The sequence below is a fragment of the Euprymna scolopes genome, chromosome 11, assembly GCF_053919585.1.
Source record: "Euprymna scolopes isolate OS-2025 chromosome 11, ASM5391958v1, whole genome shotgun sequence".
Lineage (NCBI taxonomy): Eukaryota > Metazoa > Mollusca > Cephalopoda > Sepiida > Sepiolidae > Euprymna > Euprymna scolopes.
In genome coordinates, this window is record NC_136492.1 from 96,991,476 (window position 1) to 97,018,070 (window position 26,595).

Consider the following 26,595-nt stretch of genomic DNA (forward strand, 5'->3'; position numbering starts at 1 on the left):
TTAAAAAATGTTTTGTATTTAAATAATTTGATTATAGACTACAATTTTGGATTCAATATTTATTCAGCATATTTTTAAAAAAAGTTTTGTATTTAAATAATTTAATTATAGACTACAATTTTGGATTCAATATTTATTCAGCATATTTTAAAAAAAAGTTTTGTATTTAAATAATTTGATTATAGACTACAATTTTGGATTCAATATTTATTCAGCATATTTTTAAAAAATGTTTTGTATTTAAATAATTTGATTATAGACTACAATTTTGGATTCAATATTTATTCAGCATATTTTTAAAAAATGTTTTGTATTTAAATAATTTGATTATAGACTACAATTTTGGATTCAATATTTATTCAGCATATTTTAAAAAAAAGTTTTGTATTTAAATAATTTGATTATAGACTACAATTTTGGATTCAATATTTATTCAGCATATTTTTAAAAAATGTTTTGTATTTAAATAATTTGATTATAGACTACAATTTTGGATTCAATATTTATTCAGCATATTTTAAAAAAAAAGTTTTGTATTTAAATAATTTGATTATAGACTACAATTTTGGATTCAATATTTATTCAGCATATTTTAAAAAAAAGTTTTGTATTTAAATAATTTGATTATAGACTACAATTTTGGATTCAATATTTATTCAGCATATTTTTAAAAAATGTTTTGTATTTAAATAATTTGATTATAGACTACAATTTTGGATTCAATATTTATTCAGCATATTTTAAAAAAAAGTTTTGTATTTAAATAATTTGATTATAGACTACAATTTTGGATTCAATATTTATTCAGCATATTTTAAAAAAAAGTTTTGTATTTAAATAATTTGATTATAGACTACAATTTTGGATTCAATATTTATTCAGCATATTTTTAAAAAATGTTTTGTATTTAAATAATTTGATTATAGACTACAATTTTGGATTCAATATTTATTCAGCATATTTTAAAAAAAAAGTTTTGTATTTAAATAATTTGATTATAGACTACAATTTTGGATTCAATATTTATTCAGCATATTTTAAAAAAAAGTTTTGTATTTAAATAATTTGATTATAGACTACAATTTTGGATTCAATATTTATTCAGCATATTTTTAAAAAATGTTTTGTATTTAAATAATTTGATTATAGACTACAATTTTGGATTCAATATTTATTCAGCATATTTTAAAAAAAATTTTTGTATTTAAATAATTTGATTATAGACTACAATTTTGGATTCAATATTTATTCAGCATATTTTTAAAAAAATTTTTGTATTTAAATAATTTGATTATAGACTACAATTTTGGATTCAATATTTATTCAGCATATTTTAAAAAAAAGTTTTGTATTTAAATAATTTCATTATAGACTACAATTTTGGATTCAATATTTATTCAGCATATTTTAAAAAAAATTTTTGTATTTAAATAATTTGATTATAGACTACAATTTTGGATTCAATATTTATTCAGCATATTTTTAAAAAAAGTTTTGTATTTAAATAATTTGATTATAGACTACAATTTTGGATTCAATATTTATTCAGCATATTTTTAAAAAAAGTTTTTGTATTTAAATAATTTGATTATAGACTACAATTTTGGATTCAATATTTATTCAGCATATTTAAAAAAAATGTTTTGTATTTAAATAATTTGATTATAGACTACAATTTTGGATTCAATATTTATTCAGCATATTTTTAAAAAAAGTTTTGTATTTAAATAATTTGATTATAGACTACAATTTTGGATTCAATATTTATTCAGCATATTTTAAAAAAAATTTTTGTATTTAAATAATTTGATTATAGACTACAATTTTGGATTCAATATTTATTCAGCATATTTAAAAAAAATGTTTTGTATTTAAATAATTTGATTATAGACTACAATTTTGGATTCAATATTTATTCAGCATATTTTTAAAAAAAGTTTTGTATTTAAATAATTTGATTATAGACTACAATTTTGGATTCAATATTTATTCAGCATATTTTAAAAAAATGTTTTGTATTTAAATAATTTGATTATAGACTACATATTTGGATTCAATATTTATTCAGCATATTTAAAAAAAATGTTTTGTATTTAAATAATTTGATTATAGACTACAATTTTGGATTCAATATTTATTCAGCATATTCTAAAAAAAATTTTTGTATTTAAATAATTTGATTATAGACTACAATTTTGGATTCAATATTTATTCAGCATATTTTTTAAAAAAGTTTTGTATTTAAATAATTTAATTATAGACTACAATTTTGGATTCAATATTTATTCAGCATATTTTAAAAAAATTTTTGTATTTAAATAATTTGATTATAGACTACAATTTTGGATTCAATATTTATTCAGCATATTTAAAAAAAATGTTTTGTATTTAAATAATTTGATTATAGACTACAATTTTGGATTCAATATTTATTCAGCATATTTTTAAAAAAAGTTTTGTATTTAAATAATTTGATTATAGACTACAATTTTGGATTCAATATTTATTCAGCATATTTTAAAAAAAATTTTTGTATTTAAATAATTTTATTATAGACTACAATTTTGGATTCAATATTTATTCAGCATATTTAAAAAAAATGTTTTGTATTTAAATAATTTGATTATAGACTACAATTTTGGATTCAATATTTATTCAGCATATTTTTAAAAAAAGTTTTGTATTTAAATAATTTGATTATAGACTACAATTTTGGATTCAATATTTATTCAGCATATTTAAAAAAAATGTTTTGTATTTAAATAATTTGATTATAGACTACAATTTTGGATTCAATATTTATTCAGCATATTTAAAAAAAATGTTTTGTATTTAAATAATTTGATTATAGACTTCAATTTTGGATTCAATATTTATTCAGCATATTTTAAAAAAAATTTTTGTATTTAAATAATTTGATTATAGACTACAATTTTGGATTCAATATTTATTCAGCATATTTTAAAAAAAGTTTTGTATTTAAATAATTTGATTATAGACTACAATTTTGGATTCAATATTTATTCAGCATATTTTAAAAAAATGTTTTGTATTTAAATAATTTGATTATAGACTACAATTTTGGATTCAATATTTATTCAGCATATTTTAAAAAAAGTTTTGTATTTAAATAATTTGATTATAGACTACAATTTTGGATTCAATATTTATTCAGCATATTTTAAAAAAAAATTTTGTATTTAAATAATTTGATTATAGACTACAATTTTGGATTCAATATTTATTCAGCATATTTTAAAAAAATGTTTTGTATTTAAATAATTTAATTATAGACTACAATTTTGGATTCAATATTTATCCAGCATATTTTTAAAAAAAGTTTCATGAAAATTTATGAAAACCATTATTTAAGAGGTTATTTTAATTCAGCAAAATGTTACATCACATTTCTCTGAAATATTTTCTTAATTTTAATGGAAACCACATGTATTTTGTATGTGAAAGTTTTGTGCTTGTTATTTCAGTGGAAAGGTCATGATGGTATCATATTAGTACTTGAATGGAATTCAGTCAATGGTTTAATTATATCAGGGAGTGAAGATTGCAAATATAAGGTAAGTGGCTTATCTTTCTTACTGACTGAATGCTCTCTTGGAATTGGACTAATCTAAATGGTTAGTGAAACAAAATAACTGAGACTTTTTGAGAAAACTGAGCATAAAACTTTCTTAACTTTTTTTTTTCTAATGCAGAAAACTAAAGCTTTCCTGATGTGCCAACTTTTAAATTAATTTCTAATACTTTTGTTAATTATATTAAAAAAAGTTGTACCCGACGTTGCCCGGGAGTCTTTTATCTTCATTTTTGTTTTGTTCTTATTTAATCAAACTATTTACTTAGTTACGAAATATAGGATTTTGAAAATAAAATTTAATTATCCCTGAATCTTTTTGTAATTAAATTTTTGTCCTTTAATTAATTAAACCAAGTTGTTATAAAACTTTAACTATTTTTGGTAAGGTAATGTTTTAATCTCTATTTATAAAATTCAATTTAAGCAGTTTTAAAATTTTTCAATCTCTTAATACATCAGGATTATTAGAAATTTGAAAACCAAGATTATTTATATTTGTTGTTTCTATATAATCCTAATTATTGTAATAATGTTTATTTTAAAAATTATAAAAGGTGGTTTAATAAAAGTTATGCCCTACAATCATTTTTTGACAGTTATATGGCAGTATGTATGTTATTGAAAGAGCAACCGATGTAAAAAGACTGTCGTCAAATCATATTGTAAGTCAATATAATAAGCATAAACGTGTTTGTTATTCAAAGTATGAATTTTCAATGTTTAAATAAACGAATATGAAAGGCTTATAAAATACTCACTGTTTCAAGTGTCGTTTGAAAAACTTTTGACAATGACTAGATATGTTGTCTAATGAACTTTGCATAAATTTGTGGCAAGCAAGTGATTGGTGAAGGTTGTTGAAGCAATGCACAGAAGTGTGTCAGAAAGTTGTCAGAATTAACAGGCATTTTTTCTCTCTTATATATATATATATACTTCTATAAATTTTTTTTTTGTGTATTGATATATTTAAAAAAACTTTTTTATTTATTTAAAAAGAAAGCACAATTTTGTTATATATGGGTCATGCATGGAATTGCATTCATCTGAGAAAGATCTAGCTAATTTGCATATTCTTTTAAACATTCATTTTAATTCTCTATTGTTTTTTTTTTTGTTTTCTTATGAGATGATCATCTTTAGTTAACTATTACGTGTAATTATATTCATGCAGATATTCTATGTAATTTATACTTGCGTAATATTTGTGTAAAAAGGTTATAGTAAACACAAACCTCTTTCTTATGCATGGGTATATATATTTGCTTTAAAAAAATTGCCTAACAAACTCCTCTCTGAGTTTTTGGTCTACAGACATGAAACTTAATATATAGGGTATTTGAACCCATGCAGAACTTTATATTTGGTTTTAGCTGGAGAAAATCGGTGTGAAAATTAAAAAAAATGGAATTTCTCAGATAAAGGGCAAACGATGGCATTACAATATGCATGCATAATGTAATAGCTATTAGTTCATGTTTTAATTTTTAACCTTGCAGCAAACATGTCTTCATAGCTCCGGCATTAACATCAAAGGAAACAGTAAATCATAAGCTAAATGTTTGGATTTCGATTTTTGGTGGTGGTGCATGAGTCATTTAAAAAAAATTTTTTTTTTTTTTTTTAAACCTTTTAAATCATTACTATATATTGGATCCAATATAGCATAATAATAAATACAAAGTCTGAATTAATCAAAATATATTTAAGCATATTTTACAACTGGGCAATGCCGGGCGGCCTCCTAGTATATATATTAGAGAGAGAGAGAGAATCGAATGTAGCTCAGCTACTTATCAAAAAAAAAAAAAAAAAGGGAGAGTAATAGCCAACAAAATGGTGAATATAAAACAATTGTATTTTTTAAAATATGTAAAAAAAACTTTTATCTTTTTAAAGTAGGAATACATTAGTTTTCTCTATTGTATCCAATGCTTTTCGTTTGTTTCTCAAAAGTGTTCGCCACAGACTTTTGTATGGTTCATTCGATACTTTAGAGCATGAAACAATAGTATGTGTACGTGTTAATTTTTTTTTTTTTTTTTTTTTTAAGAATCCTTGCTTATCAAGGGCAAAAGACCACTGAAGAGTTAATGAAGGTTAATGAGTTTGTTAGGTGGACAATGAGATAATATTGTGGTGATTGCTACAAAATTGGGCAAAATTTGATTATTTAAGAGAATTGCTCAACATTGGACTTGAAAATGACTGTTATAATCAGCTGGGAAGCAACCTCACAGTATTGTGTCACACAGACAAGTAGTTTTTGGAAAGAAGCTCTACTCATGGGAGCTCTGTTTAGTTTTTAGGTACACAGAGGAAGAAAAAGAAATTATTGGCAGTGGTTGTAGCTAAACAAGTTTTTGTTGTGAATGTTTTACAGGGACAACCATAGATTGGAGCTCAGTTCAACACTTACCATGGAGAAACTGATAGAGTAGTGAAAGTCTAGCAACAGCTCATCCGTGAGAAAGTGCTTGTAGGGGGGAGGGAAGAGGGCATCCCTCACTAGATTTCAAAGACAATTTTGTATTCTGTCAAAACAGGAAAGGGGGCTCTGAGCAGCAACTCTCCAGATGTGGCAACAATACTCCACTTTAGTACATATTTGACTTTTATACCGGTCTGAAGTGAATGTCAGTTCTAGAAGCTTATCGAAGCAGTGGACTTGATTAAAGAGAGAACCATTCATTTGAATCTGAGCAAAGTGAGTATCTGAGGCATGCCTTCATTGATAACATATGCTTTAGACTTCTGCCTATCAATGACTACTTTTATAGACTTATCAGAGAGATGATTTGATGGTTGAGAAGACATAGCTCGCAAGCTTGTGAAGTAGACCTTTATGGCAAACCTTATCAAAAGCCTCTGATATGCCAAGAGCTATTGCTCTCAAAGTGAAGCCTCTGTCAATAGATTCACTGATCCTCTGTGATATTACAGTCAGCACATCAGCTGTTGATGTTGGATAATGGAATCAGTTGCTTGTCAGTGAGTAGGCTGTTAAAGACTTGGGAGAATGCTATGGAAAGTAAAGGTTTGAGAGTGATGATCCATGGCTGTAGTGTTGGAAAAAGGAAAGTTCCCCTGCTCAGTTTATAGAAACAGAATCAGGTGAAGCTCATCCTTTTATATTTGTGTATCCAAGAAGTGCAGTAGAATTACAGGTAGGTTGAGAGATAATTACCAGTTTGTGTGCAAGAAGTGTTATGCAGCTTTTGTTTATAAAGCCATATCGGTCAAGAAAATAGGGGAAAATCTCGTTTAGCTTTATAGATACGATTAATATACATAACCACTGCCATTAATATAATGACGATAACCTATTTTATGTCTTTGTATCTGCATATACCAAATATTGTCACATTTGGCATCCAACAGTAACAGCCAGAGAGAAGAGGGGTAGGGATGAAACCCTCTGAGAGAGATATGTACAAATGTGTAGCTGAGAATAAATATACTTATTCAGTAGATAAATGCTGAAATTAAAACCGTTCTTCTTAGAATTTCCACAGATCCAATTACTATGAATGCTCAAAGTATATAAGCTACTTTAAATGGAAAAAAAAAATCACTGTTTGTACTTTTGAGTGCAACTAGTTTGGCATTATCAGTGTTATTTTCCAATTCTCTTTTCAAAGGAAATAAAAAGCCCTTCAGTAACTATAGTCAATTGCTTTTCAAAGCTGACATATAAAGCAGTGGTAAAATTGACCTATTATTACTTTGTCTATTCAATAAAAGTAAGTTTGCTTTAAAGTAAACAAACTTTGGTTGGATCACATGGTTTGCTGTTAAAAACTCATATATTTTAACAATTTCTCAAGTTTATCTTAACATTTGTTCTTATTTTGTTTATTTTAAATATTTTATATTAAAAAAAAAACTCTTTGGAAACAAATTTATTATATAAACTATTTTATAACATTTTATTACTTAGAATAGTTATATTTTATTTATTTTCAAAGTTGTAGTTCAGTTATTGTAAAGTACTTTCATCAATCTTATATATAAGTAAAAACATATATCAACCCGTGCTTTTGCGATTAATCACTTTTTATTGCGAACGTCATAAAGCATTTGTTTTATTAGTGACTTAAGCTAAATATTAGTCCATGTTATTAAAAATAAAATGTTATTTTCTATCAATTTCATCAATTTTAATATTTAATCTTGACCAACATTTTATTTTTTGTAAGTTATGAATAAAGGAACCAGGAAGTGCTTTTTTTTTTTTACCTATTTAAAAAAATACAATTGTTTCATATCTACCTTTTTGTTGGCCATTGCTCTTCCTTCTCCTTTTTTTTTTTTTTTGATAAGTAGCTGACCTGCATTCAATTCTCTCTCTCTCTTACATAAAGGGAGAGGGAAAGCAAGAGAAAACAACAAAAAATAATGTCAGTCTGATTTAATGTCACCATTTCAAATTACAATTTTTAGTTAAGTTTATTTACGAAAGTTAGGACCCTAGGTGATGCCCAGTATTTTTTTTAGTTATGTATGAGGTGCCTTAAATAAGTTTCCAAACTTTTTTGTACAGGCATTTAAAATTATCGTAGACTTCTGAAAATTCAGTATGTTATTGCTATATGTCTTATAAGATGTCTGACCAATTTTTATGATTTCAGGTTTAAATGAACAGCTACAGCAGGAATTGGAATATACCTTACTACTAAAGCCTGATTGTCGCAGCTGGTGAATTTCAAGAAATGCAAGCTGGACATGAGGACACTTTAAACGAGCAATATACAATAAAATTCTGTTTTAAACTTGGAAAAAAATGTTGCAGAAACGGATTAAATGCTTCAAACTGTTTCTGGACCATATTGCATGAATCAACCATTTTTGAGTGGTATAAGAGAAAGAAAGACGACGTCATGACAGAAGGGAGACGGTGGAGCTGATCAATTTATATCCTACAGTTCATGATGCTCTAGTGACCTGTGATAGCTGGTCTCTACTGTTATGATCCAGAGACTAAGAGACAGTTCCCAGTGGAAGCATGCTGTCTCTCCCAGACCTAAGAAGGCCAGACAGCAAATCCACGCAAAAACTTATGATTCCCCTTTTTTTTTTTTTGACAACACAGGCATGATCTACATACACTGGGTTCCCACTGAACAGACAGTAAACAGGGAATACTGTGTTGAGGTTTTAAGGGAGTTCAGGAAGAGATTCCGTTGGAAGAAGCCAGCACTCTTCAAATCAGATCGGTGGTATTTCCACCAGGACAATTCACCAGTCTACAACTCCATCATTGTTACAGACTAATTGACGATGATCTTAGTAACATATATTTTGGTGCCATTTAGAAAAAATAGTTCAATTTCAAATTTATTAAAAAGTAATAACCAAAACTAAATGTTTAACATGTGAAATTTCTGAAAACATCACAAGAATGTATGGATTTTCACTTGTTTGTGCATTAAAACTATACGATTGATAGTCACATAGTTTTCTCACTACCTTTCTCCCCCAAGAAGGAAATAATGCCTGAGAGGATGGTTTAATGACAATTATGAATATATGCTACACAACCCTCAACGGAGGAGGTAATAGCTGAGAGTATAGTCTCATGATTACACAACAGATACTACACTATTATCCTCCTTTAAAAAAAGAGGAGAAAATGCCTAAGAGGGTATTATTATGACAACAGAACATATACTACACTTGATTGAGTATTGAAAGATAATACTTTAATCTGAAATAGTGTAGAAAACTGAACTGAACATTAAAAGATTAGTATAGTTTTGACTTGAGACAGACTGATATCAAATCTCCATTTGTAATAGATTTCCTTTCAAATTATATACAATTAAATATTTCTGTTTAAGTTTAGAGTTTTATAATACTTATGTAAATTTTATTAAGTTATCAAAATATCTCTTCAATTTTTCCTACCTAAATGTGATTTGCATTAAAAAAATATTAAAGTCTCTTTTAACCATTTACTGCAAATAAAATAGTTTGAAATTGACAAAATATGAGTAACAACAATTGATTTTTCATCGTATGCATTAAAATAAGATGATTGTTTATCAGTTGCATAATAAATATTCAATCTTCTTCCAATATATAAAGTTGTTGAGTCAGATTTTAAAAAGTTACACCTAAATAGCATCTAACCTGATATATGAAGTTTTGATTCTGACTAGCTTATTTTTCATGTTTGATTGTTGCACCATATTATTGGCACTATAGTAATGCACTTGGCTACAGTTAATTAAAAAAAAAAATGTAGTTCTATTCAAACCACTAGAAACATTTTCAGTTATGACCAAAAAAAAATCAAAATCGTCAAGGGGAATCGCTCCTATTTGTATTGAAGAATATAAACATAACTGTCTCTCTTTCAGCTAAAATTTTATTTCCTGTTCAGTATAAGTTTAAAACAAATAACAATTATAAACAAAAATGACTTAACTGTATCCTGGGCAGCACCAGAAAGGTGCAGTTAGTATTCTGATAATAATAATAATAAAAACCCAGAAGACATCAAACTTAAAAAGAAATAATTATAAATGAAATAAATAGCAACAAAATTCATGATATCTATATAATAAGCAAACTAGATAATGTGTGTCTTAATGTTTTTACATGACTGTTTACAATAGATTTTAATTTTAAATAAACATAGTTCTAATTTTAAGTCTATTTTATTCACTTGTATTTAATTTAATTACCAAATGATACCATGATAAAATTAATTTGATTTTGATAAGAGATCTATTAAAAACGAAATTTTTGTAAATATAACAACCAACATTCATTTGGCTTTTAACTTTCATTCTCATAAGAAATGAGTTTAAAAATTTAAAAATCACTTTTTTTTTTTTTTTTTTTTTAAACTTTGATGTCAATTATTTTCCTTCCTCCTACGAGTAATAGAGAAATTTGATTTACAATTAATTATTTAAGACATTAAAAATCTATATATCTATAAAAGTGAACGTGTCTGTCTGTCTGTCTGTGTGTCTGTATGTCTGTGTACATTTCCCTACGCAATAACTCTGTCAATTTTTAGTCTATAGACTCGAAATTTGAAATACCGGGTACTGAGATTTGGAAAAATCGATGTGACGGGTGTCAGCCAGAAATTTGGCTGTTAAGGGGTCAAATTTCAACGATTTGACCTTTAAGAACTCTACCAAACTCCTCCGACAATTTTGGGTCTAGACACTTGAAATTTTAGATATAGGTTCCTTGAACCTGGATCTAACTTAATAAAGTGATTTGAGCCCGAAACTATAAATTTTAAGGGGTCATAATAGGGGTCAAAGTTTTAAAAAATTAACCATTTTTTTTGATTTTTTGCTTTTTTTGCACAGCATACACCTCCAAACACCCGAGCAACGCCGGGCACCCCTGCTAGTGTTCTATAAAAAAATAACTTGTAATATCACATGCCTAAAATCTAAGGATGACCATCCTAAAATGTCTCCCAAAAGTAAGAATTTATCTTATGGGATTTAAATTTCATCATTTCATAATATATCAATTTTATTGCAAAATTGATCATTGAATTATTTTTACAAAGGTGTCAAAATTTGCTTAAAAATTAAGAATAAGGACAAAATCGAACATATTAAGTTAAAAAAACAAGAAACAAAAATAAATAAAAGTAATGATTCTGGGCAACACTGGTTATATGCATCTAGTTAACATATATATTCAAGACTACATGAACAAATTTTACAAACTGAGCAATCTTACTAGGAAACAGTCAGGAAAGTCATCATCTTTAAGTAAAAGAAAATATAATTCAATATTTTTTTATTTTTTTTATTACATTTTATTTTCATGTTGTTTTACATGCTTGCATATGTTATATAGCTTTTAGAAATTAATGTCCTAACAAATCTATCTCTGACCATGTTTTTATTTATACTTCTTTCTCTTAAATCTATCCTTATCACTTCCTCCCATGGTTTTCCTGGTCTAGTTCTGCTAATTGATCCTGCTACCACAACTGTTCTACATCTACTAACCCAAGAACTTTCAAATCTTTAAATATTTAAATCTCGCATTATGTTAACAAGTATAAAAACCTGGAATAAAAAAAAATTTGTTTGTGATAAGTGAAGTAGAGAATATTTGGAAAATATGTTATTACATTAGAAAGGATAGACCTGAAAACAGAGAATGTGTTTTAGTTATATTGTTTGTTTTTTTTTTTATCAGGAAAACGTCATAGCTGTTAAAGGGGTCTTTCTACCAGAGAGATTTTGAACTTATGCTTGGCAATTATTTTGCTTTCAAAAAGAAACTCTCTTAACCACTATGAGTCATACTTGAGTTAATTGATACATAAGGTGACATCTCACTTGTGCATTACAGATATAAATAGAACAACATTTACAGTAGATAAAAAAGAGCATCTACAGAAACTTTGACATTTTCTACAATTGCCTCAATTTCGTTCATTATCAGTAACAGTAACTAATATGACAATTACTGTTCAACTTTAGCTTTTAGTCAAGACACTTGCTTAAAGAGTATTCAGCTTTCTGTCCTGCTAAAAAGTTGATCTCTAACATTTTATTTTTATGCGCCAAATAACATTATCTATAAAATAAAAGTGAATGTATATGTGTTTGGCTCACTTCAATAATCATGTATGCAAGTTTATTTTTCATAAGAAATGAAAGAGAGGCTTAATCTTTATAATACTGATAATAATAAAAAGGAAAGCAAGCGAACAAGCTCTTAAGTTTAACTTAAAATTATTAAAGTTTACTGAATAAAAATTGTGAAGCGATAGTGTACAAACAAAGCTACATAGATTTTAATAGTTTCAAGTATTTCGACTAATTTATATTCAAATACCTTATTTTTAGTTTTGTTTGATAGTGAAATTTTTTGTACTCTATGTAACTAACTGGAAATGCTTGAGTCATTTAATTTCAATCTGTACAGTTCATGATGGAAAAAGACCATAGTTAATTATCATTCCTAAATGTGTTAATAACTCGCACTGGCCGGGTGTTTATGTCACCTATATAGAAAAACAACTTTACTCGACAGTACCTAAACTTGAGTTTTCACCATCCGTATAATGTAAAAAAGGAATAGCCCATTGCCTACAACATCAAGCAAGATCAATATGTAATAAAAATAGCATATCAAGAGGAGATGAACAGTTTAAGAGACCCCCCACCCCTCACCAAAATAACTATCCAAAGAGCATGACATCAACTCCTAGAAATCTGTGAGTTTTCAATCAAAGTTTTCATCTCTTTCTCTCATATATCTTATGATCCCTCTCAAACTGAGCAGACAAATATTTTGATATGAATATTGACTTTGTTGGATATTTTTTTCTCGATAAAATTTGACTGACATAAGACTATTTCATTTACTTATATATATATCCCTTTTCCTTTTTCTTAATTGAATTTTATTTTTTTATTTTATAAATAAAAGTTAATTTTCCATCGATATTTTGTTCTTATTTCTATGTGTTTCGCTGTCTTAATTTTCGTCAATGTTCCCTATGTTAGAATTTTGCTATGAATATTTTTGGGGGAAATTGTTTTTTGTTTATATCTTGTTGCATCATCATCTCCGCCATTCTCAGCTGATTTGAGGCAGTGTAATACTATAGAAAGGTGAGGCATATTTTCCACAAAAAGTAAGGTTAAAAGAATATAAAAAAGCCATAGTACGTGGAGAGATTAAAAAGTCGGGTATGGCTGACCATAAATGGTGGGAAAAGAGATTCAACGCCTCTATCCATTGCGTTATGGACCCCAAAATGGATATAGGCATTGAATCTCTACGGTTCTAGGTGAGCATTGTCTGGAGATAACGGTTTCAATCCTACCAAAGCTGGCCTGAGGATTAGTTGGCCAAAATGTGGTGAAACGACAGCAACTATGGAAGACAGTAATTACTGAGGATAAAGCTAAGAGACTCAGCATTTCTATCCCGTCGCAGTTAACAACCTGATGAAGACCAGAAGAATAGTTGGCAGAAACGTCGTGAAATAACAACTATGAAGATGAGGATAACAGTCCGCAAATAAATAAACAAATTACTCATTTGAAAAGATTCCAAGAGTAAAAATTTTCAAAAATAGTAAGATTTTTATTGTCAGATATTTCGTCATAATAGATTTATATAAATGCGTGTAGATTTTAATAAATATTAAAATAGGAAAGCAATAATAATTAAAAATATTAAATGTTATTAATTCTTAATTAAATTTTCATGCTATACTAGCATACATTACTTAGGATTGCCTGCCTGTCAAATATGTTAATCATAAAAATAAACATGAGCAATACTGAAGCTTTCATAGCATGCATGAAGGAAAATAAATGAGTTATATGCCAACTAAATATAAATGTAACTAAATATTTTTGTAATTAATAATTATGAATAAATTAATTTTGAATAATGGAATTTAAAATAAAAATAGTTTTTAAAAATTTAAAGGAATAAATGAGAAAGCTTTTTTCATCTATCCTAACTATATTAACATCAGAATTGGCTATGCTTATTTAATTCTGGGAGTATTTGAAAATGGCACATATATAGTAATCTGCAAACACCCACTATGTATTCTTAATTTGCACATTTGTGTTAACAGTTTGGGAAACAAACAAGGGACATAATTCATATTTAAACTTTCAGCATTAATAAAAACGTCTGACGTTGTTGAGATGCTAAGACAGATATTACACTTTGATTTTATTCAAAATGTCAAGAAACAATAAAAAAAATGATTTATGACTAGGAATTTTTAAATGAATAATAAAAAAAAACTAATTTCAGTAGAATTATCTTTAAATACCAGTGGATAATGTAGTATTTGTTTTGTGGTCATATTACTGCCCTCGCAGGAATTACCTCCTCCATTTTTATGGAGGTAAAGAAATCCTCCCAGGTCTCTCATCCTTCTTTATTGAATTAGGTAAATTAGTATTTATTCTGTTGTCATGTGACCATCTTCTCATAGATTACCTTTTCCGTTTTCTATGGGGGTGGGGATAGGGAGAGAAGGGTAGTATACTTTATTCTGTTGTCATGATACCCTACATTATCTGTTTCTTTTATGGGAGGATCTTCTCCAAAAATTACCTCCATTTTTTTTTAGGAGAATAATGTGAAATAGGCAGTGTAATATATGTTAGTGCTCATTCATCATGTTATGATACTCCCAGGCATTACTATCTCTTTTTGCTTTTCAACTTTACTTCCTATTTTAGAGTAGAAGTATATGTTCATTGCTCTTGATTACCTTATCTGTTATTATTTTTTTGGAAGAGAGGTCATTTAGGGTTTATTCTGTTGTCATGATATTATCCTCCCAGGCATTAACTGTTCCTTTTGAAGTAGAGAGAGGGAGGTTAGTTTTTTTTCATCATCATTATCATACGATCCTCTCGGTCATTCGTTGGTTGGGAGTAGGTATAGTATAGTATTCGTTCATTCATCATGATAACACACTCTCAGGCTAGCAAAAATATGTGACTGGATGGAGTGATTCTGATTTTTTTTTCACAGAAATTATTTCTCTTATACCAACTCATTCTTCAAGTAATCTATAAAAGTGTGTGTGTATATTCAGAGACAGGAATGGGCTGGGTAGAGAAGAAAGTGGGATGGGGAAAGGAGTGGGAAACCAGTGAGTGGGGGGGGGGAAGAAATAGAAGTTTTAATAGAAGTATGTTATATTTTTGTCCCAGGCAATGCCAAATAGCTCTACTAGTGTTACTGAAACAAAAAACAACAAAACAATTGTCATTTTTCAATTGTTGACTTCTAGCATCTTTTTCTGCAGGTTTGTTCGTTAATAAAAACTTGAGAACACAAAAAGGATTTTTTGTAGCTTACTTTTATTGTTAGTGTAATGTCAACATTACCTTACCTTTACACTTGTTTAGTTATGTCTTGTCGGTACCCCACGGGCTTTAGCAGTGAGAGCAAGTTTATGGGACATGCTTGTGATTCAGTGATGATTTATGTTCTATGTATATTTGAGAGTATTTCTCGCAATTACTTTTGTTTTTATGAATTTTTTCTCTAAACAATGAAGGACAAATGTTTACGTATCAGTTCAACCGATCACTCAGTATGTCAAAACTCATTCAGTCTTGAATTCAAAAAGCACATTTAAACTACATTCCAATCACAATTTACATTCTATTAGCTGGCTTTGACAACCTCAGATCTCAGCTTTTACAAATTCTTATGATTATCATTACCTCCCCACCCCGAAGAAGCAATTTCATTAAACAAATACACTGCTGTATCTCAAGCAATTTGCCTATTTCATGTTTCCATAGAAGGTGTTATGAAGAATAACAATCATAAACTATTTAAAGAAATCTCTGCTAGGCACTGTTTCAAATGTAAAATAAAAATACTTCTCTGACCTCACTGTTTGTTATTTTATTCTCATAGTTTTGTGTTGCTCTACAATGTATAATTAAATTTCTACATAATTTTAAAAGCAACTTTTTCTTTTAGCATTGATGACATTCAAAATAACAATTTTTATTTAAAAAATATATATTACTAATAAAAATAATTCAATATATATATTAGTAGAAAAAGTGACCTGTTAGATCACCCATTGAACTTGGGTTGAATTGTTTCAATCAAGAAAAGACAACTGATAAATGATGTCTGGTTTTGGAATCTTTCCTTGAAGTTGCAGTCTGTTGCCCCTATGTATGTTCTAGTTTTATATTTTCTATGACTCTGCATTTCTACAGTGGAAGGTTTTGCAACCAGATTTTGGATTTATATCCTTTAGAAGCATTTTATCTTAACATCTTTATCAACATACAGCTGAACCTAACTTATTAATGGATAATATCTCTCAGCATCTTGGACCTCTGTCTGAAGATGTCTCCCTCCATTTCTCTCTGGATCTGCATATGCATTTATTTAACTCACTATATAAGCTTATGTAATCACTTGGAGTCCTAAGGTTTTCTATATTTTCATTTTTATTTTATTATTTTTTTTTGTATTCTTTATTCTTCATTTTTACTTTTTACATTTTTTAAAATTTTTCATTGCATGTATTATTTATTATCTTTTATTCCTTGTTTTTTACTTGTGTTCTTTAATTGCTTACACACAAATTTACAAAATTTAATTGCTTACACACAAATTTACAAAATTTAATTGCTTACACACAAATTTACAAAATTTAATTGCTTACACACAAATTTACAAAATTTCTCTACATTTGTTTTTGCTTTACACACTTCTCAATTTTCTATAATCTCTTCCCCTAAAAACCCATTCAGCCCTCTTTTATAATGCTCCCCCCCATCTCCGTCACCACTGCCACTCCCCTCTGGCCTCAAAATAACCACCTACTTATATTATGGCAACTCAATCTACATTTTTCGTTTATTCCTTCAACCTTTATCTATATTCATCGCATATTTGTTTTAAAAATTGTTTGTTTAATGTTTATTACATATTTCTTTCTTAATGTATCCTGGTCCTGGATATGACCTTAAACTATATCCAGTGGTGAGGCCCCAGCTTGTGGGCTTTGGGGAGTGTGGAGCCACCCCTTAATTACCATTGCTCCCAGGTCCACTCTGACCCGGAGTGGTAGTACCTGTTAGGGTCCCAACTATGGGTTAAATAGAAACCGACTTGAAAACAACAAATATATTCTATTAAAAATTTTTTTCTTCAAAATCTTTGGATTCGGCATTAAATAACCCGGAAAGGGGTTAATATGCCGTAAAACAAAAACAACCAACCATCTTAATGTATCCTAAGGTGAATGGCACATTTCCCTATATCTGTAACCTAGCTCCTTTCTTCTCTTCTGATGAGAAGCTCTAGGCTTCAAAATGCCTAGGTATATAAAGCATTTATACCCTATCTTTCCATTAATGTTTTTCCTCATTGAATTGACAAATAAATTCATATACAGTAAAATCCCGGGATATGTTGGCCTTAGGATACAGGTTTTTTTAGGTTATGATGTGGAATACAATGTTTTCCCGGTCCCTGGTTATGGTATTTGTCCCGCTTTACAGTGTTCTTTATAATGTCATTTGATTATATACATGTGTATTATATATTGTACTGTATTTTGTTACTAATTTTTGATATCTTATCCCGGGGTTCTAATGTATACCTATATTTATTTTATCTTGTGTAAAATTTAATTATATATATATATATATATATAAGCTTAAATACTATTTATGTCCGACTTTTAAAGTCTCACAAGATAGCTTTAAATGTTATATATCAAACATGAATAGCATCTTTGTTTTCTCCAAAACTATTAAAGAAGTTTGTGTTTTCACCTTCATAGATTGTAGACAGTGGTTGCATTGACTATGTTTATCATTAATTTGTAGTGAAAGACAAATTAATACTGTTCGTTTCTAATCTGTTGGATTTAGTTGAGTGAAAAGACAAGAGTAGATAAGTTACTTATTCAAGTGTGTGTCTGGGTTTGTTCTATTCCTGATGTAGAATAGAAATGAACATTTCCACTTGATCTGTAGCTGACCAAATTTGGCTGCTCACAAAAGTTCATATTTATTTCATTACTAGCAGGAAAACCCGACGTTGTTCGGGATTGATTGAGGATCATAACTATGCACTTTTTCATGATGCTCATAACGACGTGTTACTTTGCTTTTCACTGTTCTCTCTTCCTGTCTTCCTAATACAATTGGAAGAAACTGAAATGTTGGGAAACTCTCTGAATCAATTTCTTATACATATGGTTTAAAGTGCATTAAAATCAGGTATAAATATTTATGTCTAAAGGGAGTTCTGCCACTATGGGTAGCTTGGAGGTGAATCAACATAGATATTCAGTACATAAATGTTAACATAGGGATTTGGAATTACTTCCATTGTCTTCCCTGGAGAATTTTATACATATGATATAAATTTCATGTAAATATAATATATTTAAAGTTTTAAAGGAGGTCCCTATATCTTGAAGGACATTTAGGAATTCAGAACCATTTCCGTTGTCTTCCTCAGAAAATTTCGTACGTATGATTTAAATTTCATAAAAATAGGATATATTTGAAGTTTTCACAAATTTATTATATTTTTAAATAGAATTTTGAAACTTGCACTTATTTGTAACACTACGTGGTACCCCACCAACAATCTCATGTCCAGTTTCATTTGTCTATCTTCGTAAATCTACTTCCTTTTCTTTTGTCGCCTGTCCTTTCGTCTTTTCTCTCGCACTTCCCAGGAGCGTTCGACTATAGTATCACATATTTATTACCTTGTCATTTTTAATTAATTATTTTGAATAAATAAATTATTAGTCAGTTTTTATATTTACAAATTTTACGAATACATGCACACACACATGATATTGGATAATTGTAAAGATAGAGATGGCCCTTTATATAAAAATATGTCCGTAGCTATAGTCATTGATTTTGATGAGTTCACATAGCTAAAAATTCGAATGAATAGTTTAATAAATTTCATTTTGTTTATTTTTTATAAAAAATATACATTCAGAAATTTGTAATCTATAAAAAAGAAGTGATCAGTAAACACTTTGGTCTTTTTAAGTATTTTCTTTATCCTTGTTTAACAAAATTAGTGTGTGTGTTTTTTTTACTGATGCATAATGAAATCAGTAACCTGATGCTTTACTTTTGCCAACTTGCTTTTAATATTTAGTATTAGAGTTGCCTTTTTCTTCCACCCACAAGCAGCACATTCTCTTCATTTATAAAAGTCCATATTATTTTTGGCTCCCCTCCCCTCCTGTGGCTCCGGATACATCAACACTCCCATCAAAATTTGGATAGGAGTATTAAGCAATATTTCTCTTCATTTATTAATTGGCATAAACAAATTAATACTTAGTGTTTTTTTACATGAAATTTGAACCTTACTGTTTATTGCCTTCCATTTGATAGAAAATCTCTGTCATAACTGCTTACACTAATGAGTATTTTAAGAGCTTCAGCATTGTTCACACTCCACTCTAAATCTATTCAAATTGATTTACATGACCACTAAAAAATGTGTATCTCTGTATATACTTTCTCTACAGACAACAATTAATAAAAAGAGGATATCATTTTTATGCATTTCTATTGCTTATAAAATATGTAATGTCACTTATGTGTATTGTTTTTCTTTGAATTATTTAGTGTGAAACATTTTAAATAACAGATAAGAAGTTTGTATACATACATGTACAGGGTTGTTATTTATATGTGAGTCTTTTTCACCCTGTCTAATGCCACTGTTTCTCTTTGCCGTGTTTCATGAGTAGCTATCGATTGTTTTGCCTGTTTAACCAAAATGAATAAAACTTTTCATCAAGGAAAACCACAAGGTGTTCGTTGAGTTCCAGGTTTCCATTTGAAGAGAATTTACTCCACAGAGAGAAACTAATGTTATCTTAGTTATTTACTTCTTAAACTTGACTTTTTGATTTAATGAAATGAGTGACGCAGACAGACAGAGACGTCAAAGTAACATTCGCTTTAAATTCATTTTCCCCAATATTGACAGTGTCTTGTTTGCGTAACTTCCTGAAGGAACTAATCTCAACACCTTAGTTTTCTCTCTGCTTGAAAACATGGTCATTCTTCATTGTCTCTCTTTTTTGTCTATCCCTTACCTCAACTTTGTCACCCATCTTTCATTCAACCCCGGAAACGATTCTGTTCTACAGATCTAGGTTAGCATGCACTTAGTATGATCCATGTCAAAATTCACACTAGCTAACTTAATCGCTATTGACGTAGGATCCCTAACCTATAACAACTGTTCCCATTTATATTAGTGTCTATGTTTCTGCTATGTTTTAATTAATGTGCATTGCTCATTTATGGTAATGTTTTTCAGTTTTTAATTATATCTGTATGCGATGAAGCGAAACATTTATAACAAGGTTAACCTGTTTATATGCATGTGCATAGACAAAAGACAGATCTAGAGGACATTATTTGAACATTATTCTTTCTATTCTTTAGTAGTTAAAGTTTTATGGCAACCATTGAAAAATGGATGCTTTGGTAGAGAGAACATTGCAACATTGCAAAAAACAATTCTTGAAAATGAAAAGGTTCTCTGTTTCAGTGAGTGGAAAAGCATAAAGTGTACAAGTTTGATGAGCCGTGTATTTAATCCAATCTTGAAGATGTATTCAGCAAGCATTTCAGTATAACCTTTTAAACCATACATGTGAGTACATAACAACACAATTGACAACTGGAAGTTTTGTTATCAAGCACATGGTGAAGCTTTCTTAAGTATTCACATGAATGCTTGGCATATGTAGATTCATGCCTAAATCATTGGTTTAAAATAAAGAACATTATTTGTAAGTTGTTGCTCTGTTTTATTTGTTATATTGAAAAATGCATTTTGAAAATTTATCCAGGTGAATATTTAGTGATGTGCTGACTTCATCTCTTGTTTGAATTGTGGTCAGAAGCTAAGAAAAACAGAAGTCTTACCATGGGTGTGGAGCGAGTGAGTTCAGGCCGAGAAAAAGAAAAACAAAGATGGCGGCCAGCATTTTATTACATGCGTTCTCGCAAAGTCTCGTGTGCGCGTGAAGCTGGAAACTACAAAACGAGCTTCATTTTTCGGTGCTGAAAGATTCCAGATCTGGCAGGAGAGTAGGTGCAATGGGAGTGGAGATTCTACTTTCTCAGATTTATTCCCTTTTGTGTGTTTAAGGTGACCCCCCCCCCCCCGCCTTGGGAGGCGCACTGCAGTTTAAGGACCGTGCCCCCCCCCCTTTTTTTAAAGATAGTATTTTTATGAATATCATTCAGACTCAACCAGTAACTTGGTCTTATTTTCATTAGTAATATGTTCTATTTTAAAAGTAACATGTAATTCAACTAAATGACATCTTATGACTTGTATCCAACATTCATAAACGACTTCCTTGTTAAAATTGTGTCCAAGATGGGTGTATTTGTTGATGACATTATGCTTTATAATAGACATGAGCGAAAAACGAATGTACACACATCCAAGGCAATGGCAAAAAACCTAGAAAATTACCTTCAGTTTGTACTGGAATAGGGCTGTAAATGGATGGTAACATGTAATACTATTAAGACAGTTTCTTTCCTTTAACAATGACAAAAAACCTTTCTCAACTATCAACTGCCATGGCAAATAATATCCTACCTGAAAGCCCATTCTTCAAACTCTTCAGCTTAACATTTACAGACAACATGAATTCCAACAATTGTTGCAAAGAAGGTGAGTCTCTTCAACATGCTAGAAAATTACTGACATACAAGGATACAAAGAAGAGGTGCAAAACTAATAGCTTCTGCACTATCAGCAAAGCACCAACCCCTGTCTCATCACTGCAATGTAGTATCCTGTTTTATAAGTATTTTAATGGAATGTGCTGTGGTGACACTTGTAACCGCTTGACATACATACTCGTGACTAAGCTGAAAAGCAGCAAAATCCCACCTCTTTACTGTTGAGTTCCCTATATGCCAGAAAGCCTAATAGTTTATTCCTTTGAACTACTAGACTTTGGAATTCCCCCCGTGCTTCCTGTTTTCCTAATCTGCAGACGTTTAAATCTGAGCAGAAATCTCACTGCTTAACTCTTCACAGTTCTCTGTTAGACACAGTTCCAAATAGTAGTCCCTTTACGTCCAAGTAACAATATGACTTCTGTGGGATAAAAGAAAAAAACAAAAGAAACTGAAAGTTGGAGAGATTGGACATTGTTGGCTGATTTCTGCGCCTTACACTTCCTTTGTGTTACCAGAGCTTGTGACTGTACATTGCTCTCCATTTTTATTTTCTAATCATTTCATCTAGCCTTACTGTACAACTTTTTAGATGGGCTACCCCGGAGATATAATGCATCAATATTTGGTTATTCCTCGTACAATCTAGAGTGCTCATCCATCAAGAGTGTACTAGTTCTGGGAACCACAGAGTTGTTTCTTTGTTTTTACGTTCAAGAATTCACCAGAGCTGAACTTCTCTATCGCTCATGAGAATTCCACAAACTGAAGAATATCTGAGTTCCTCAGTAATCAATCCTAAAAAGTAAGGTTTCCTTTATTCTTTGTATATGTCACTGTCTTTCATAAATACCCACTGAAATAAATGTTTTAATTGTACTTGCTCTTAGTTATTTATTCTAATGATATGGATGTGTTTGGAATATATGTTCAATACATAGACTGCAAAATCTGGATTGCCTGGTTTGCTTATTTTCTGTTCTCCTTCCCTCTGTGTGTGTGTGTGTGTGTGTGTATGTATATATATATATATATATATATATATATAATATATATATATAGTAAGTTATAAAATATATATGGCGGTTAAGCTACACTGAATATTCCACGTTTCATCCACTCTAGGACTCTTCAGGCTTACTAACTAGCTCTACCTACGTATTGAGCACTTTTGAAGTAAATACTTAAAGTTTACACATAAATTTATACTTTCGTATATTAATTTTATGTGAATAAATGAAGTAGTTATATATATATATATATATATATATATACACACACACACACACACAGTGCTGGCAAAAAGAAAGTCTGCACTTGTAATTTTTTCAAAAACTGCAAATTTAAGCTAAATGTGATGTAACTGCTTAAACAACCTATACCTCATTTGATTGGCCTTTTATTCTTCTATAATTTTACCTGTTCATGCAAATCGATCCCAGGCAAGCTGCCTCCTATAGGATGAAATGATGGCGAGACTATAACAGCAGGATTAAAAATGAAGCCCTATCAGACCCAAAAGAAACACTCCCCCAGGGTTCAAACCTTTGTAAAAAAAACTGGATGACTCTAAATAGAGCCAGAGCCAAAGTAGGCAAAACAAAAGACAATCTCCACAAGTGGAGCCTAGACACCTCACTTTTATATCCATGTGGAGAGGTACAAACAATGCACCACCTTAGGGAAAACTGCCGATTGGGTCCTCATTGCTCAAACCAAGACCTTAAGGAGGCAAACAGCACCGCCATGCGATGGGTCAATTTCTATTGCGATAAGATATGATGATGATTCAGGTGCTATCATCTACCCCAGCTACAGAGTTTAACATACATCAGCAACATAACCCTTGAACTCTTCTTGCACTAACCAACCTTTACAGGAAAATCACGATTTTCCACATGCCGGTGTAACCTGGGACAGATTACATATCACTGGTTCCTGTTAAATCACTAAAATTAAACAATGTTGAGCCTGGTCATTACTAAAATGGGTGACCATTTGGGAATTCTAGGTGCTGTATGTGCTCTCCACTTGACATTGTTTCCAGTCATCTAGCACTTCTCTTTACCACTCGATTCAAGCAGTGTCGATTCAGGAGAAATGTAGTTGAGAATTGCACAACCCTTGCCTCAATATTACTTGCACAGTTACCTTTACAGGAGTATCCCTTGTCTCTTGAGACTGAACTTTAAAATTTTAATAAGTGTATTTTGATGTATTTTATCATTATTTTATGATTTTTATTTTAATTGCACCAACTTCTCTATTTTTTCACATATCTTAATGCATTTTCAAAAGTTTATATTCCAGTTCTTTTTTTTTTTTTTTTTTTTTTGAAGGTTTGTCCATATTGATAAAAAAAAAATAAAATGTAACTATAATTAATTCCTTACATGCCTACACCAATTATCAAGCATTTACTCTTTTTATTATGGTGAATATCGACCTAGGGAATTAGCTATGTAGAGTTCAAATCATCCTGATAAATGCTGCCATATTGCAGAGTAATTTCTTCCCTTCTTCACTCTTATTTTCACCGATCATGTAACTTTGCTCAAGGAGGTGAATGATACAAAAGATCTTGGCTTTCTCATCAACTCATTTTACAAGTTATCTAAATATTGTATGTAGGCTGCAAACAAAGCAAGGGGCACCGTATTTCTCATTTAACTTTCCTTCTGAAAATTCACTCTCTCATCAGACCACAGTTAGGGTTATTCTCTGTTCCATATCTAATATCATTTGTAGAGAGATCAGTGATGATAGGATCTACTCTATGAAACCCAACTCAAGAAGCGTAACATTTTCTTCCTTGAGCGCCAATGTCTACACAATGATCTTATTTTGCATTACACTCCATTTAATGGCAATAAAGATCTTACTCAAGACCTACTTCCTGCACAAGAAAGATCTGCACAGATATTGCTAGAAACTGTTTCACTGTCTATTTTGATTTAATCGGAGAAGGATCACTTTTTCAATCAAAATCACTGGAAGGTGAAGTAAATATGTCAATGATGCAACAATTCAAGGCGAAATGGGGCAGCTGCTGAGCCACTGACTTCTTCTTCTATATAAATTTCTACTAATCTTTCCCTAGATGGCAACTGAAGCTTGCTTACTTTATTTTTCCAAATTAATTGAATTGAATATTTAATTCATCATGATACTGTGGAGAAATGTATAAACACAGAGTAAACAACTTAAGCTAAAAGAATCATTTACAATAATATTAAATATTTCCATCTCCAAAGGTTGATATGCCATAAAAGAGACAAATCAGACCAAAGCATTTCTCTTGTTGATTGTTTGTGTAATTCTTTAGGAAGAAAGGAGTCTAAAAATATTATTTCCTTTCGTATCATCTTCAAAGATTTTCAGATGAAAATTGTATACATTTTTATTATTACTTTTGTGTTTGATATTTTTTAGATTCTAACTCTTCTGTTTTTTTGTTTTTTTATTTGTAAACATTGTTTTCTTTTTTTTCTGATATTTTGTTTAGTGTTAATCATTTAATGAATGTATAAATTGCTTTTCCTCCAAGAGTCACTTTAAAATAAGAGTTGTAAAAATCAATAACTATAAACTTTAATGATGTATTATGAGTAGAGAGAAAGAGAGAGAGAAAATAAATTGAATATATTGCTTGATATTTGGCAGGTGTACATCAGTTAAGGTCATATCAGTGCAAATTATCTTGAAAACATGTTTGTTTATTCACAGTAGTATGAAACAAAAGGGGAACGTGAGTGATAGAAATGCTTATTTTACACAAGCTTGAATAAAGTATTTTCAAGGGAGAGAACTTCACAAATATAATGTGAATAACAATTGTTATTCATGCTTTTCAACTTCATGCCATGATCAATATAAGGATTTACCTTTCTATGGTTAAAGTATTTGTTATAGCATGTCTTTAATATATGATATTTAGAGCTGGAAAACGGTTTGAAACTCTATTAGACACACGTTTAGACTCTGAATTCTATGTAGCCATTAAAGCTGAATTTCACTGGATTAATATGGGAATAATAATTAACTTGTTTGCCGCAGTCACAAATAATATGGTTCATAATCACTGGACGTTTTTCTCATTTTTCTCATTCCGAGCAATAAATCACCAGATTTCAGGCATTAAATAATCTTTTTAACCAATAAGAATACAGATAATTCTGCCCTCCCCTCTGTTTTCTTTTTTATTAAGATGATTTTGCTTATTGCAGCGTAATAACCAGTCATTCTGTTTCTCATAGGTCCTGAGTTTGATCCTCATTAGTACCCTATGATTTTGACATTTCCTTAATTTTCAAACTATATGTCAGGCAAAGACAGATGCTTTTATAATCGGGTTCAGAATCATTGTCAGCCAAGAGCAAAGGTTATACCTACATCCGGAGGCGGGGGATACCTTTAGCTGAAAATTGGAGACCTTCCTTACTTTTTATTTGTTTTCCCTAATTTCTCCCACAAAATATATAAAGAATTGTTTTTTTTTACAGTAACAAAATAGGTTATTGACAAGAAAAGATGTAAAAACTTGTATCTATCCATTGATACAGTTATGTTTTTTTTATGGAAATTGTTTGAGACAAGGTATGAAGCCATTTGATGTAAGGGGCTAACAAGTATGAGATAACAGTTCATGGAAGCATTAATTTTAAACTGACAAACACAGTTCTTTTACAACAATAAACATAAGCATGAAACATCCTTTTACGAACATATATAATATTCTCCGTCTGTGTGACACACCAGGTAAAAACGTAG

At 29.6% G+C, this 26,595-nt stretch overlaps 1 protein-coding gene across 2 annotated transcripts in view; it reads left to right on the plus strand.

Moving 5' to 3' along the window:
- LOC145287976 (intraflagellar transport protein 80 homolog) overlaps window positions 1–26,595 on the plus strand; it is a 510,341-nt gene that overhangs the window by 64,362 nt on the left and 419,384 nt on the right. For both annotated transcript variants that reach the window (XR_013869238.1, XM_080135951.1), the window contains exon 6: window positions 3,486–3,575. Coding sequence is in view for 1 of the 2 variants with exons in the window: in XM_080135951.1 (XP_079992077.1) it covers window positions 3,486–3,575 (90 nt within the window). In the remaining variant the exon portion in view is untranslated. The remainder of the gene's footprint in view (window positions 1–3,485; window positions 3,576–26,595) is intronic.